The 14,225-nt window shown below is 46.6% G+C and overlaps 4 protein-coding genes across 4 annotated transcripts; all 4 read right to left on the bottom strand.

Moving 5' to 3' along the window:
* Window positions 1–1,107: 1,107 nt before the first annotated feature.
* On the bottom strand, window positions 1,108–1,484 carry F5J12DRAFT_698839 (uncharacterized protein; the record flags this gene model as incomplete). The annotated part of the gene is made up of 2 exons (XM_051740472.1): window positions 1,108–1,259; window positions 1,310–1,484. Coding segments are annotated over 2 exons (327 nt in total), but the record flags the coding sequence as incomplete, so codon positions are not given.
* A 114-nt stretch (window positions 1,485–1,598) lies between these two features.
* On the bottom strand, window positions 1,599–2,807 carry F5J12DRAFT_897104 (uncharacterized protein; the record flags this gene model as incomplete). The annotated part of the gene is made up of 5 exons (XM_051747998.1): window positions 1,599–1,834; window positions 1,885–2,076; window positions 2,130–2,193; window positions 2,278–2,331; window positions 2,403–2,807. 5 exons carry the CDS (start codon window positions 2,805–2,807, stop codon window positions 1,599–1,601), a joined length of 951 nt encoding a protein of 316 aa, XP_051595763.1.
* A 1,827-nt stretch (window positions 2,808–4,634) lies between these two features.
* Window positions 4,635–6,696, bottom strand: F5J12DRAFT_786048 (uncharacterized protein; the record flags this gene model as incomplete). Its single annotated transcript, XM_051743363.1, has 5 exons — window positions 4,635–5,318; window positions 5,409–5,877; window positions 5,930–6,120; window positions 6,148–6,394; window positions 6,548–6,696. The coding sequence occupies 5 exons, from the start codon at window positions 6,694–6,696 to the stop codon at window positions 4,635–4,637; spliced, it is 1,740 nt and encodes a 579-aa protein (XP_051595764.1).
* Window positions 6,697–10,685: 3,989 nt separating this feature from the next.
* Window positions 10,686–14,200, bottom strand: F5J12DRAFT_859071 (OPT oligopeptide transporter protein-domain-containing protein). The gene is made up of 18 exons (XM_051746793.1): window positions 14,097–14,200; window positions 13,608–14,047; window positions 13,538–13,560; window positions 13,378–13,485; window positions 13,138–13,327; window positions 12,950–13,079; window positions 12,734–12,896; window positions 12,641–12,685; window positions 12,556–12,587; window positions 12,441–12,498; window positions 12,042–12,389; window positions 11,805–11,994; window positions 11,675–11,755; window positions 11,563–11,613; window positions 11,435–11,509; window positions 11,115–11,382; window positions 10,918–11,054; window positions 10,686–10,859 (listed from the first exon to the last, which is right to left on the bottom strand). Exons 2-18 carry the CDS (start codon window positions 13,879–13,881, stop codon window positions 10,720–10,722), a joined length of 2,313 nt encoding a protein of 770 aa, XP_051595765.1. The 5' UTR covers window positions 13,882–14,047; window positions 14,097–14,200; the 3' UTR covers window positions 10,686–10,719.
* Between the last annotated feature and the right edge of the window lie 25 nt (window positions 14,201–14,225).

Here is a 14,225-nt window from a genome sequence, read left to right on the forward strand (position 1 = left end):
GAAAGCCTCCAGCAAGAAGAGGGAAGGCCTTGCATAGGGTGGAGGGTAAGGGGACCACCTCATAGAGGGAAGCAGAGGGATGGGGGGGGGATGCAAGGACATGGGTACAGAGGGAGAAAGTGATGAATGCAATGTTGATATAGATTGTGGTTCCCATTCCTGTGAACTGACACCCAGTGTTGCCTAGTGTAGTCTGATCAGGTAGCAACATGTTTGGCATCTTGGGATGATACCTGGCCCCAACATGAACCCCCCTCTTCAGCTTCACTCCATCAAAACAATTTGCCACTTGAATGACATGGCAGGACCATTTGGATCACACCAGAAAGGACCCTATGTGTCATTCCCCTCCTCTTATCCTGGGGGTGCTAATCCTGCAAAGTTTAGGAAGCATGAAAGCTTGTCAGGAATGGTTGTCCTGGAGGGCCTGAAAGTCACAACAGATGATGACAATGGTTGCAGCATTCCTAGGTGTCAAAATATCCATGTAAGATATGTTACCCCCCCTCCCCATGTTCACTTCATCAAAACAATTTCAGAAATCAATCTGGCTGTCTGAATCATGTCTACCCCATCTGTATGACATTACAAGACCATCAGAATTGCATTACAAAGGTCCCCATATTTGTTTCATTGACATACCCAATCCCCTCCTCATACCCCAGGGATGGCAATCCAGTAACATCAGGAGGGGGTGCCAGCTTGCAAGGGATGGATGTCCTGGATGTTATCAATGCCACTGAAGACAATGGAAATGATTTCCAGCCTCCCAGAAGTATTTCCAAAGAGATACCACTTCATGGTCTGACCATCCTTCTACCCCCCATAGATTTTTTTTCTGACTGCCAATTTCATTCAAATTTCACCCAGGACATCCCAATGGACATATCTATCGACTCCCAGCATTATTTCCCCCAAATTATGGTTGGGAGTTTGTAATTATAATTCCCCCAGGGGCTGTATAATGGCCTGACATGATGACAGTGAATAGGTAATGGGGTGAATGATAAATTATTCACTTACTGTTTGAGTTGCAAGGATTATCCTTTGGCATAACAGTTACTTGCTGACTGTGAACAATTCCATCCACCACACCCTGCAAGAATCCAAATGACTGGTGTATGGAAAGAGATCAAAAGAGGCTGGCACTAGGAAACATTGGATCTCACTCTCCCACTGCTGCTTCAGGTTGACAGGGCATACAATCACATGTGACAAGTCTGGGACATTACCATCTGGAGTGTTGAATTTTTGACCAGCTAGAACACAATGAGGGGATTGCAGAAATATAACAATGTGATGGACTGACCAAAATCTCCTGGAAATGCCTTCTTCTTCATGTAGACATACCAATAGTAAGTGAGACACACAATCACACCAAGCACCTGAAGGGTCTTCCCCAGTCCCACTCCATCCATCAGTAAGATGGGCTTGCCCTTGAACACACTCTCCAGCATACAGTAGATTCCAATGAGTTGGTGCCATCACAGTTGGAGTGATTCCCTCTTCTCCATCATATTTTGAAGTCAGGCCTGGCCTTCATCTGACCAAGGATCAATCATTCCATCCAGGTCAGTCCATTGTTGGAAGAAAGGAAGTCACTGATCAGGGATTCTGAGTTTCTGCCACAATTGCTCATCAGAAAATTTGGACAATGCCTTGACCCCTTCCTTCCAATCTGGCTCAATTGGGGCATCTAGATCGAGTTCCATGGGCTCAACAGATTCAGCACTATCAAGATCTTCAATTGAGACCAGCAGTGCTTGGGTGATGGCCTGGATGTCATGTTTGTTTGTGAGACTGAGTAAGATATCTCTTAGATTTTTGGCAAGTTCTATAGATATTTTGCAATCAGTGGCAACTCATAATTCTGACACAACTTACTGTCTGAATCCTTGCTGCCTAGTTCCTTGCAAATGACTCTCAACATTTTGACTATGTCTGCCATATATTGTTCCACCCAAGTGCGCCATTCCTGGTCATCATATTGGACATAGAGTTTCAATAATTTGCACAAATCCTTAATGAACAATCTGATAGCACTGGTGGTGTGGGTAGTCCCCTCAACACTGAATGCTGTTAAAGATCACATTGAACTCCATTATATTCACATCCCAATTGTCATGCACCTTTCCAGTTTTCCATTACCACATTGTAGAGTGTATCCATCAAATGTACATTGCATGTGACCCCCTTACAATACCGATTCCAACTCAAGGTGAGAATTGTTCAGCAGAATTTGATGATGGCCTCCTTCAGAAAGCTTTCCCTGCCTACATATGCATCATCCCCAAACAGTTTCTGGGCAAGTGGGGTCATGCAATTGTAGATCTGTGCAGGCTCAGCATGAGGCAACTGGATCAGTGTGGTATTACACTGATTAAGGTGATGATTATACATACACTCTTTGTGCCCAAATCATGCAGCATTTGATTGGGAGCTCTGCCAGCAGTCTCAAGGACCTCATCAATAATCTTGTTGACACCCCATTGAGAGGACCTCTTGCTGATGAAGGCAGCCCATGCAGTGCATGCTGCTGAATCTTTGTCTAGCACATGCTTGGCCATGTAGCAGTCCTGGGCCCTGACAGGCATGCCCAACACCATAGTCACATATGCCTTGACCTGTGCAGCAACTTGGTTCATCCACTCGGGCACATAGAGTGAGGGGGAATCTTCGGGAGCATTGTTGACTGTTGACCATGGCTCCCCAGGAATCTGAATGATTGCCTGCCAAGATGGCACACCCCAAGGCAGTCCTGCTGATGTGAGAGCAAGCAAAGCAGCTGTTAATGACTGAGAAGGCATTGCAATCAAGTAAATCCAGAAAAGAAATAATGATCAGTGGAAGTGGAGATGGTGAGTGGGAGAAGAGAAGAGAAGGAAGGAAGAATTGATGTGAATTGCATTCTTATAGTCCAAGCCTTGTGTATGTTAATGACCATGCCAGCATCAACATGTTGATCCAATGTATAGTCGCAGAGTTTCCAATCAGATCAATAATTGATTGACTGTGTTTAGTCAAACCCCAAAAAATCAGGTTGCATATCTGATATGATCATGAATAGCATTGCCAGAGCTGCTGACATTGAATGATGCATCGCAGAGGGTGCACGGCCATCTTGGATGGCCACCTGCATGTGGGTCTCAGTGTTGATGTGACATGCATGTTGATGATAGCATTGACCATCCCAGATGGCCAACTGGCAATTGACCCTATGGACAGCTTGGACTAGATTACTGACAGTGATAATGAGCAATATATATATATTGTACACTGGTATGGGCAAGTACTCTTTGGCCATCTTGGATGGCCACTTGCAACACAGGGTTTAATCACATGATCAAGTGCATGAGGCACACCCTGGCCATCTTGGATGGCAGGCTGCATTGGAAGTATCAGATCATGTGATGAAAGTCTCAGGTGGCAGATGGCCATCCAAGACAGCTGGCCATATTGTGCACTTCAGTCACATGAGCCAGCTGCCCATGGTGCAGGGTGGCCATCCAAGACAGCCACACCACACAGTCAAGGGTGGGATCATGTGACCCGATACCCATGGTGTTGGATTGCCATCCAAGATGGCCACACTGCACTACCAAGGGTAAGCAAATGTGATGATGGGCCTTACTGTTGGTAGACACCTGGGACTGGACTACTGACAGTGAGAATGAGCAACTGATATTTATTTCACATGGGTATTGAGAGTGTATGTTGGCCATCTTGGATGGCCATCCAATATGGCCACATATAGCTGTCCAATCATCTCCTTAATGTCACCTTGTTTACAAGGTCACTCCAACCCAAAAATGAGATGCTTTTTTCAACATCCACACATCTGCCTGTCAATTGACTCTGCACAGCAAAACCCACCAGTCATGACTGCACTCCAGCATGGTAAACAAGGTGCCTGCTGGTGCTGCTGGCTATGTTCTAGTAAACACATTGCCTGTATGTATTACAGATGTCATCACATATACTTGGATTGCTGCACTTATATATGATATTTCATGCAATGCAATTTGTAGCATTGTGTCTGTGACTCAAGTGGCTGTCTTGGATGGCCATCCACATATGAGCATGTCGGTCACATGACCAATGCACCCATGGTGAGGGATGGCCATGTTGGATGGCCAAGCAGTATGAGTGCACTTCAGTCATGTGACTTGCCTACTGCAGTGCAGGATGGCTGTCCTGGATGGCCAAAGCCACCATCACATGATCACTCACCCTACCTCATGATGCAATAGGGGCTCTGTTGCCATATACAGAACCCCAGTGCCCAAATAGGAAGTGTGTGGGGTTAGGGTCAGCCAAGAATTGACCCTACAGGGGCTCATAACCCTAAGTAGCATGTCCTCTGCAGCTCCAGCCAGAGCTTCCATGCTGATGCCATACACTCAGTTTTCCATAGACTGACTATGGCCTGCCTGCAGGGCTTCCATGATGTCTTCCCTGTCCATCTCTATCACATCCTCCACTGCACAGCCAAGTTTTCATTTCTATGCTGTTTGGATGTGTCACCACAAGTTGATGGTCAGCCCAAAGTGCATGATTGGAAGGCTGTGCCTGCTCATAATCAATGAGAGGTCCTTGGAGTCAAAGAGGTGGTCATAGTTGACAAAGACATGGTTTCAATACAGGTCCACCACATCTGGCCTGTCTGGGAAGCATGCCTTGGCTGCAATCTCTGCAAAGGGTCTTGCCAAGGCCAAGTCCTGTACCAAGATGTCACTGGTGATGGCATCCAAGGCATGAGGGATCAGCTTGTCCTTCCCTGTCAATGCTGTGGTCTTGAGGTATTGACAGAGCAGGGAGACATGCTTTCCCAGCACTACCAGGTTCCATGTCAGTTGGGTCTGAGTGTTGCAATAGGTCATTGCAGTGAGCTCTGTGCCATGACTTGGTGCACCACTGAGCATCTGGGCTTGCAAAAGTAGCAAGCTTTGCAGCTCTGCATACTTCTTCAACCATGCTTGAAGGGCACTGGTGTTCCATATGATGGCTCCCTGCCTGATCATGGCAAAGTGGGAAAACATCTCCTCATCTTCTAGGAAGTGCTTCACCAACCTACCCCTACCCACAAGCTGTGGATTTCTGACATCAGACAGGAAGGAATAGCCAATGTCCTTGTTGACCAGGTCCTCTGCAATCTTGTCATAGTCCACTCTGATGTCCTGACCCATCAGGATCCCCTGTTCCCAGGCCTCTACCAGCTTGGCTTCTGTACCCTCAAAAACCTTGCAAAGATCAGCAAAGTCCACCTGCTCCCCTTGGTAGAGCATTGTCTTCCAGGTCTTGGTGTCTGTCCACCACACCTGAGGAAGGCTCATGGTGTCCAGGGCTAGGGATGTCACTCAGTGTTGCAGGGAATGTAGATGAGAGAAACTGTATCAGGTGTTCTCCACAAAGAAGTTCTTCAGGTCTGAACAGTGCTCCTCATCATCCTTCTGGGGGTCTGACTGCATGCAACTGTGGATCTGGATCTCCATGAGAAAGGTGAGTCGCATGCAGTACTCCAACCTGGCTATGATTGGGGTGACTTGGTGTGGCTCTTTGAAGGCACCATCTTCTCTGAGAGTCATCAGGGCAAGACACCTTTCAGTGGGATTCACAATGTCCCCATCCCCTTGATGCTTCCATGCTGTGCTCCAGAGCTGGAATAGCAACTCATGGATGAGTGGAAAAGCCTCTGCATCTCCTTGTCCAATGCAAAGCACTGCCAAGAGGTCCAGTAGCTTGGGATCTGAGCCAGAGAATGGCCCTCCACTGTACTGTTGTCTGATCAACATTGCCAGCAGAATCACCACTGGGACAATGTACTGTTTCATGGTTGACTCATACAGGTGCTTGTGGAAGGGTGTGTTTGACAGGCCACTGGAAAGGAATAAGTGACCAGTCACTTATCTGTGGATGTATGGCTGCTTACCTTTTCAACAGATTGGGGGAATTCAACCTTTTCCAGACAATCTCTCCTGTGTGCTCCAGCAGGGAGAGGCCCTTTTGATAGTATACTTGCACCATCTCTCTGAGTCCAGGAATGTCTTCATCATCTGTCTTGGGTAACATGACCAGGCCACACTGCTGTCTGATGTTCTTTCCAGGAAGGTGCTCATGCCACTGTGTTGTCGATAACCAGGGGCTTACCATGTGACCATCTAGTGGTGTTTGGACCACCTCCAATGTGGGCTCCAGTTCTTGGAGCAACAGGTCCACCAGAACCTGTTTGGCTGATGGCTGGCCCTGCCTTTCTGCATGATCCTTGATCTCCCAGAATGCCTGCAGATCCCCTGTCCCTTGCTTCAGCTGTTGGACTTTACAAGCTCTCCAATTTCTTGGCTGTGGTTCCATTGGGTGATCTTTGGAATGATGTTTCCTTAGATACTCTGTTGACCTGGAAAGAAAAGAACAGTGACTGCAAGCCATGGCATCATGAACTTTCAAACCATGGACCAATGTTCTAGGCCCTCTGATGTCAGTGGGCAACTGATCAGCCACCTCCAATGATATCAGCATCAGCTTCAAGGTCATTTCACTGTAGGTTGACTGTCTCCCATGAATCTTCACTAGATGACTCTCAACATCTCCCACCCCCAATGCCATCTGACAGACCCAGCAGATCAGGAAGTGGAACTCTGCATTCACTGCAAGATCCAATGAACTCAGAAACTCATTGGAGATGAGTCCTGGAGTCATGGTCAATGGCACTGAAGGTGGTACAACATTGCCAGTGTTTTGTTTGTGAGTTTGGATTGCTGACTGAAGGAACTTGAGTCTGATTTTCAGTAAATCAACTCTGATAGACCCACCATGAGAGATGGCAATGGTGGTGCTGGTGCTTGGGGGGATTTTGGGAGAGGGGCTGACTTGTAGGCTGTAGGTGACACCATCCTTACATCACCCTGGATAGGTTACCCAGACCATGGACAAGTGACCAGTCACTTATTTGTGGGGAAGCAATGACACTCACTGCTGGTGGTGGGGGTGAATGCATGATTTCATCTTGTGGAATCAACTGGTGAGGAGATGGGATCCGACCCAAATCCTCTGCTATCTGTTTCCCTCTTTAGCACTGTGGGGTAAGGACAGACAGGTGTACTCCATCTACTCACTGGTGATCCAATGGACCTTTGATAGGGCTGGTGTGCCATGACCATCCATCATTCCCATGTCTCCAATAGCTATAAGCATGGTACTCACATCCCTTCTGTCACTCTCACTGATATCATCATGCTATAATGACATTGGGCAGAATAAGTGACTGGTGTCACACACCAAAGGTGTTTGGTGAGGTGGACATGGATACAGCTGATGAATGGAGATGAAGACCATAGCCCTCATGTGAAGAAGGACAGCCAGGAATGTTGGCAGTCATCCCTCACACAAGAACAAGTCATCAGTGCCAGAGAAAAAGAAAGGGAGCAGGTTAAGCACTGGCTAAAATTCTTAAATGCCCATGTACAGCATTCTGGTTTTCGACATATCTCTGCCATTTCTGCAGATACCAAGACCATTCCCACACTTGCTTGTAGTGCTCAGCCACGCAATCTTACCTTCCAAAATTGGAAAGGATTTGTGCACTCCACATGTTTCTACAGCACTCCCTCCAAAAGACACTCATTTCACTAAATTCTTCTGATATGGCTGCCTCTACATCAATCATTTCACTTGTCCCCTTTGCTAGGGACCATGGCTACATATATCTACCAGGAGTTCCTACCAGCTTCCATCCTGAAGCAACCTGGTACATCCCACCCTCATCTGTGCCCTCTCAGCCCATCCAGCTTGGACAGTGTGTTCTTTTTGTCAGTATGACCTCTAGGAGGACATTCTTTAGTCACCTCAGGTCTGTAATTCACTTGGAAAGGTCTTATGTGGTCATTTCAGTCTCTCCAGTCCAAGAAGCATATGGATCCTTCCTCCCTGCTCCCTGCAATGTCTGCATACTGGTCTTGTCCATCATTCTTCCAAGATTGCAACAGCTACAGTATAATCTACTGTTCTCCACTCTCCCTGATTGCATCCATGATGAGTATGATGCACATCTTGCCTCCTTGTTGCAAGATACAGCAGAAGACACTCCCTGTTCATCCTCTCTTCCAACAGAGCCTCATTCATGAAGTTTTTATTTGCTTCACTGACTGAGAGGATGGTTTGGGGGGGAAGGTTGCAATTCCCTATGCTCCTGTCACCCCACAGACCCCCAAAGCTTGACCCCTGTTGACATCTGACTCACCCTGTCCACTTTTGGATGTACTATATTGGCATCAGATCAGTGCTGCCTCTCTGTCATCCCACCTTGGCCTAGAAGTGATCTCTTCGAGATGTGACATGCACAGCCTCCCCCTAATGCAATTCCAGTGCACTTTCCCAGTTCCTGACATTACTTGACTCATACTTTGACATTCTGACTGTCTTTGACTCACCTATTGCCAATACTTACCAATCTTTTGACTTTGCTTACTGATTCTTTGCTTTTTGGCTTGCTAATCCTTACCAATGCTTACCAATGCTTTCCAAGATGATTACCCATCACTTACATTCCTTACTGATCAGTTACCAATCACTTACCAAGTGTTTGCACCTTGTTTTCCAAGGGCAACACCCCTGTACTGTATATAAATCACTGTACTTAGATAGCAAAAAAAAGAAGACATCAAAGAGCCCCTCTTGCTTGCATTTTATCATCACTCAGTAATTCATTCAGCAGCTTTGATAGTTGAGACTTTATTAAGGGTCTAACTATCATCTACTTCACTTATCCTTGTCTATCATCAATATACTTTGCTCCAAGCCCTCCCTGAACTCAGTGCAGCTTAGGTCATTGAATTAAGTCATCATCCATCCTTCTGTAGGCTGACAGCAGTCTACCCTATCACATTCTCTCACATTCCTGCTTCTTCTTCATCAGAAGCACCCCCAACCCTCAGCACTCATCTTTGAGTGTTGTAGCTCACAAAAACCCTCCCAAAGAACAGGTTCTACCATCTAGGTACTGCATAGGCACACCACCACTCACTCTTTTTGTCTTTTGTGTTGGTTTTAGTTGGTTTTCACCACTGAACCACACTTTGACTCACACCAGTTGCTTTTTCTGGCTTGGGTCAGTCACTTACCAAGTGCTTGCTGGCCATGCTGGGACCACCTGCATTACTCTCCTCCTCATGGGTCTGTGGTGGTGATGTCATGGGTGGCTAATCACTTTCTCCTTAGAATTGCACTCACCAAGTCCCTGCTGGGCCCAGCTTCACTTCCTTGGCCATGGGTCTACAATGGGCAGATAAGCAACTGGTTGCTTATTTTTCTGGTTGATAAAGCCACTCACCAAGTCAAGTTTTCCCATGGATGGATCATTCTGAATAACATGCTCAGAGATATATCCAAATAAGGAAACAATTTCCCACCACTGCTCACCTGTATTTCTGGCCCTAACCATCTACTGCCAGCTTTCTTGATGTGAGCTCTGAGACTGTTAGCAAACTTGAAGGGTTTGGGACAACCCATGGCAGAACATTGACAAATGAAATCTCCCTTGCCATCCTTTACCACTTCAATGGTCTGGTTGGTATGAGCCAGGTGAATGGTGGCCTTGGAACAACACTTCTTGCTGTGAGAGATATAGGGATTCTCAGCAGAGAAGGTTTCACCACAGGTTGTACAAGCATAGATAGGCATGATGAGATGGTGGTGGTAAGGGGAAGAGATGCAAAGCAGAATATTTCCCACAGTCATCTCTATTAATTTGGTCTGCCCACCCTAAACATCCCAATTTGGACATCCCAATTAGGCAATCCTTCTCAACATGTTGGTGTATTGTGATATTGGCACCTGTCCCAAATTTATGTCCCAACTCAGATAAGCAACCAGTTGCTTATTTGTGAGGTTAATGTGCAATTGCAACTTCCCTAGAGGTCATGTAGAGTTGGCACTCTTACTGTTATATCACAAGTCCTGGACACATGGGCATGCATGGCATTCAGGGTATGAAAGATAACTTGATGAAAATCCAGGATCTTGTGGCTGTGAGGTTGCCCTCAGTGGCTGTACAGTTGCCTTCACCTGCTATGTGGTTGCCTTCAGTGGCTGTGTAGGTTGCCTTCACCTACTGTCCAGTTTCCTGCAGTGGCTGTACAAGTTGCCCTTTCAACTTGATAGTTATCTTCCATCCAGATAAGCAGCTGGTTGTTTATTTTTGCTAGTCATTCATCAGGTAGTCAGTAGTCACTACTATGTCTGCTTTTCTGTTAATCACTTGCTAGTTGTCTTGTGTGCAGAATAAGCAACTGGTTGCTTATTTTCTCTACTAACAGTGACTGTGGCTCGCCTTTGCCTGCTATGTGGTTGCCTTCAGTGGCTGTGAGGTTGCCCTCAGTGGCTGTGTAGGTTGCCTTCACCTACCATGTGGTTGCCTTCAGTGGCTGTGTAGGTTGCTTTCAGTGGCTGTGAGGTTGCCCTCAGAGGCAAGGGTGGAGTCCAGAAAGCATATTATTAGGTAGTTTTCAAACAGAGCTTCAATCTGAGTCTGAAATCATTGCTCTAATCAACTTTCTTTATTTGTGTAAGTTTTGCAATTCAAAGGACTTCTGCAGAATTTCTGGTTTTCAAACTGGCTCTTATGTGCCTTCCCTTGCTACCTTTTCCCCCAAAGTGACATTGTGGTCATACAGTGGCAGTTTTAATGTATAGTCATTTTCTTTTAATAATAATAATTTTTAAAGTTTACTGGAGTAACATGCAATGATCATAATTTCTCGCTTGGTTTGCACCCCACCAAGATGGAAACAAATGCGCGCGTCCCGCTGCACCGAATACTGCAAACGACAGGATAAATACCATGACCTGCGTACCTCCATCTAGGGCTAGGGCAACATGAGCATGAGCCAGTCTCGCAGACCACGTGTGCAAGGGAAAACGTACCAGCTGCAACGATGTAGTTGTACTTCTGGAACCAACGCGGGCGCCGGGTACGCAACCACCACTGAGAGGTGAAGCCTACAATTAAAAAGGACAGCGCAGAAGCATTAATTCCAGCTGCAAGCGTCCCAATAAATCCACTAAAAGCAAATGACGAATTAGGGAGTTTCAGATTGCCAAACTTCTAGTATAATACCCACCAAATGAGAGGCGTGTAGATGAAATCAGATCGAAGTTTTGGCCAGTACCGGTGAACTAGCCAGAACGGGATAGGCACAAACAAACCAATGACATATGACAGCGGTACCCAGTGGTACCTGGAACCAATGGAAAAAAGTTCATTACTCAGCCCTCCCCACGCAATGGCTTGTGAATTGTACTGCTGAACCTGCTGCCCAGACCAAACATTCGACCCTTGGACAGACAATAATATATCGCTCCGATTGCTGACGATGGAGTTCATCAGAACTATTGTGAAACGTCAGTCAGAGCCGAACAGGAATGAAAGTGTTTCTTATACCAAAATTGACAGCAGCACCAAATAGGGTTCCAAGTACCTGAGCAGCGAACGCAGCCCGGGGGGGTAGTTTGACGTCTGTCATGGAGGTGAACATATGGGTCAATGCAACTCCAATAGGAAGAACCTACATTGAGCTACTTTAAGATCGCGTAGAAGCAGCTGGGCTTGATTCATAGTATCTAGTGAGGTAAGTTTGTCGAGTCAACCTGCAGGCAGTATGAGAAATTTCGTTTGACCCACTGTAACTGTAGAGCACAAAGTACATATTTGCCATCGGCTTTCCACGATGTAAGTACCCTGCTACCATCTGCACAAATGTTTCTGCATGTGGCTGTTAGCAGTATTCGGAATTCCATAAGATGCGACTCACGTATGGACAGGGGAATACCTGTCATGGCGTATAAAGCCACGATAAAGAGAATAAAAACTGTAGCTAACAGGAGGGCAACGACCAAACCCCACCAAGGAAGTGTCGAGTCGCTCTTGTAAATGACGACGAGGGCGACAACCAGAGAGAGCACTGCAGTGAGACCATACCAACTGTTTGGAGCATCAGGGTACTGCGACGTTGCTCAGTTCTCTATCTATATGTCACAAAGAGCTTCACCTTTAGCATTTGTGCATAGTGTGGGTCTAGGTCATCCGTAATCTTGACTTCTTCATGTCGACCATTATACTTCCAGAACCTCCAATCAAATCCCTGCCACGTGCGCCAAAACGATGCAGGGCTCAACCACGTCCAAGCGGCGCACATATCATCATAGTTCCATAGCAACACGTGCGTGATCGTAGCCGCAAGAGCAAGGTTAGTGGCTATAAGATATACGACCCAGGTTGACGCATAGTACGGCAAACCTTGCTCCGCGACAAGTTCAGAATCCACTTGATAGTCCGCATCCATGATCAAAGACTGATCATACAACGTTCCATTCTCATAAAAGAGAACTTGGGAAAGCTACATGTGCTGAATCAGCTACTGGAAATGTGTTGAGTGGACCTGACATACGAAGGGGAAGTTTCGTGCTTTCCAAACATTGCCATAAAAGACGGCCATAAAGACAGCGCTGCCACATGATGTTAGAGGTTTAAGTAATCTTTCAAGAGGCCATGCACGTGCTTACATGCAGAGAATGTATCCGAACAACACAGAGAGCTTTAATTAAAGTGAGAACGTTGGCGCCAATTTACGCGCGCATGCTCACTTACCAAAGCCTTGAGAGGAACAATAAAGGGATTGAGCGCGCTGATGTACTGTGGGGAGAGTAAATAGGACCGAAGAAAAGTCCAAAACCTGCCTACCTGCCAATCGAAGCAAATCGATAAGACCCCGAGACCTTCATTACCATTACTTCCACCAAAAAGGCGTGATACCGCAGGGTTGTCAGGAAGAACAAGGCAAAATATAGAAAAGCCTGTGAGCAAAGGGAATATCCACTCTGGAAAGAGTTCCCAGACGAAGATACTTTGAGCAACAGATTAACCTTTGTGAGCAATTGAGGCTGTTGGACAACTTACACGCTGAAAACAGTCCAAAATACTTGAATTTTGCGTTGCGCAGCTGTCCCATCTCGGAAAAGGGCGTCGAACATCGAAACGAGTGGAAGGACGTTGGGATAGAACATCTTGGAAGGATAAAGCAAAACGGCTGGTGGATCCGTCAGTGAGAGGAGGCGAAGACAATCTGATGCTTTACTGAAACTCACATCTCATCAAACCACCGATACCATAGCCGAGTAACTGACTCGAAAACAGCAAGAAGACGGAAGTAGCAGGGTTCGGATTGACGTCATAATACAAACGCTGAACGGCGAGAACCTCGGTCGCTAGAGCCGCATTTGAAGCGGCACTAGCCATGATAATCACGAACGCGTTCTCTTTTTTGTTGAATGGATGCTTTTGAAAACGTCGAAATATGCTTGATCTGTGCACTCGAGACAACTCACGGGATTTAACCAACGAAATATACCCCGTCTAGGAATAAAGCTATCCATCGCCGTGCCGATAATGTATGACATAATAGCCAGGAACATCAACGACACGGTCAGGGTTTGCTGTGGAAACTGGTTGAGACGGATTCGAGATGAAAACTTCGGGTCCTCGCACGGGTTTAAAGTAGTATATCTCAGCTGTCAATAAATTAGTTAAAAGCGACTGTAAAACCAGAAAATAATACCAAGTGCACTGCCAAAAGCAGACAACCCAAAACCAATGAAGAACGAACGGAATGTCCAAGGGTTAAGGGATGGATCGTCGTCCTCCGAGATAACGTGTGCCACGAGTTCGCGCTCGTTGTTGGGCACTACATCATTCGCCTTACCAAGTGATTCTGGATCTGCCTTGTCGTCCCACGAAACCCGGGAGATCATTTCGGGACTGGGGTTACCAGCGGGCACACCATCCGATTTTGTAACGGGCCGAACGAGGTCGTTGATAAGTCCTTGCACCATAGGTTCGTGCCACGAAAATCCACGTATTGTACCATCGTTCCCCTCCTCCTTAAGTACTAGAGACGGTTGACGGCAAAGAAAGCCCGAAGCAATTTAACAGGCTCATAGCGATTCATTCCATCAGGATTTTCGGGGCCTTTCATACTGATGGAGATCGGAGTACACGCTATCAGTACATGTTAGTGGACTGTCGCAGCAGATGATCGACTGCATACTTGGCCAGGCCGTTGTCGCAGTGGTATTGGGAGAGTTAGGTCACGTGGGAGTGTGCATGATGCTTGCCCGATAGTACGTGTTGGTCCGCGGAGCTATAACCCCCTCCTTACAGACATCGCTGAGAAGCA

The sequence above is a fragment of the Pisolithus orientalis genome (genome assembly GCF_024613125.1).
Source record: "Pisolithus orientalis strain OTSU chromosome Unknown F5J12scaffold_48, whole genome shotgun sequence".
Classification (NCBI taxonomy): Eukaryota; Fungi; Basidiomycota; class Agaricomycetes; order Boletales; family Pisolithaceae; genus Pisolithus; species Pisolithus orientalis.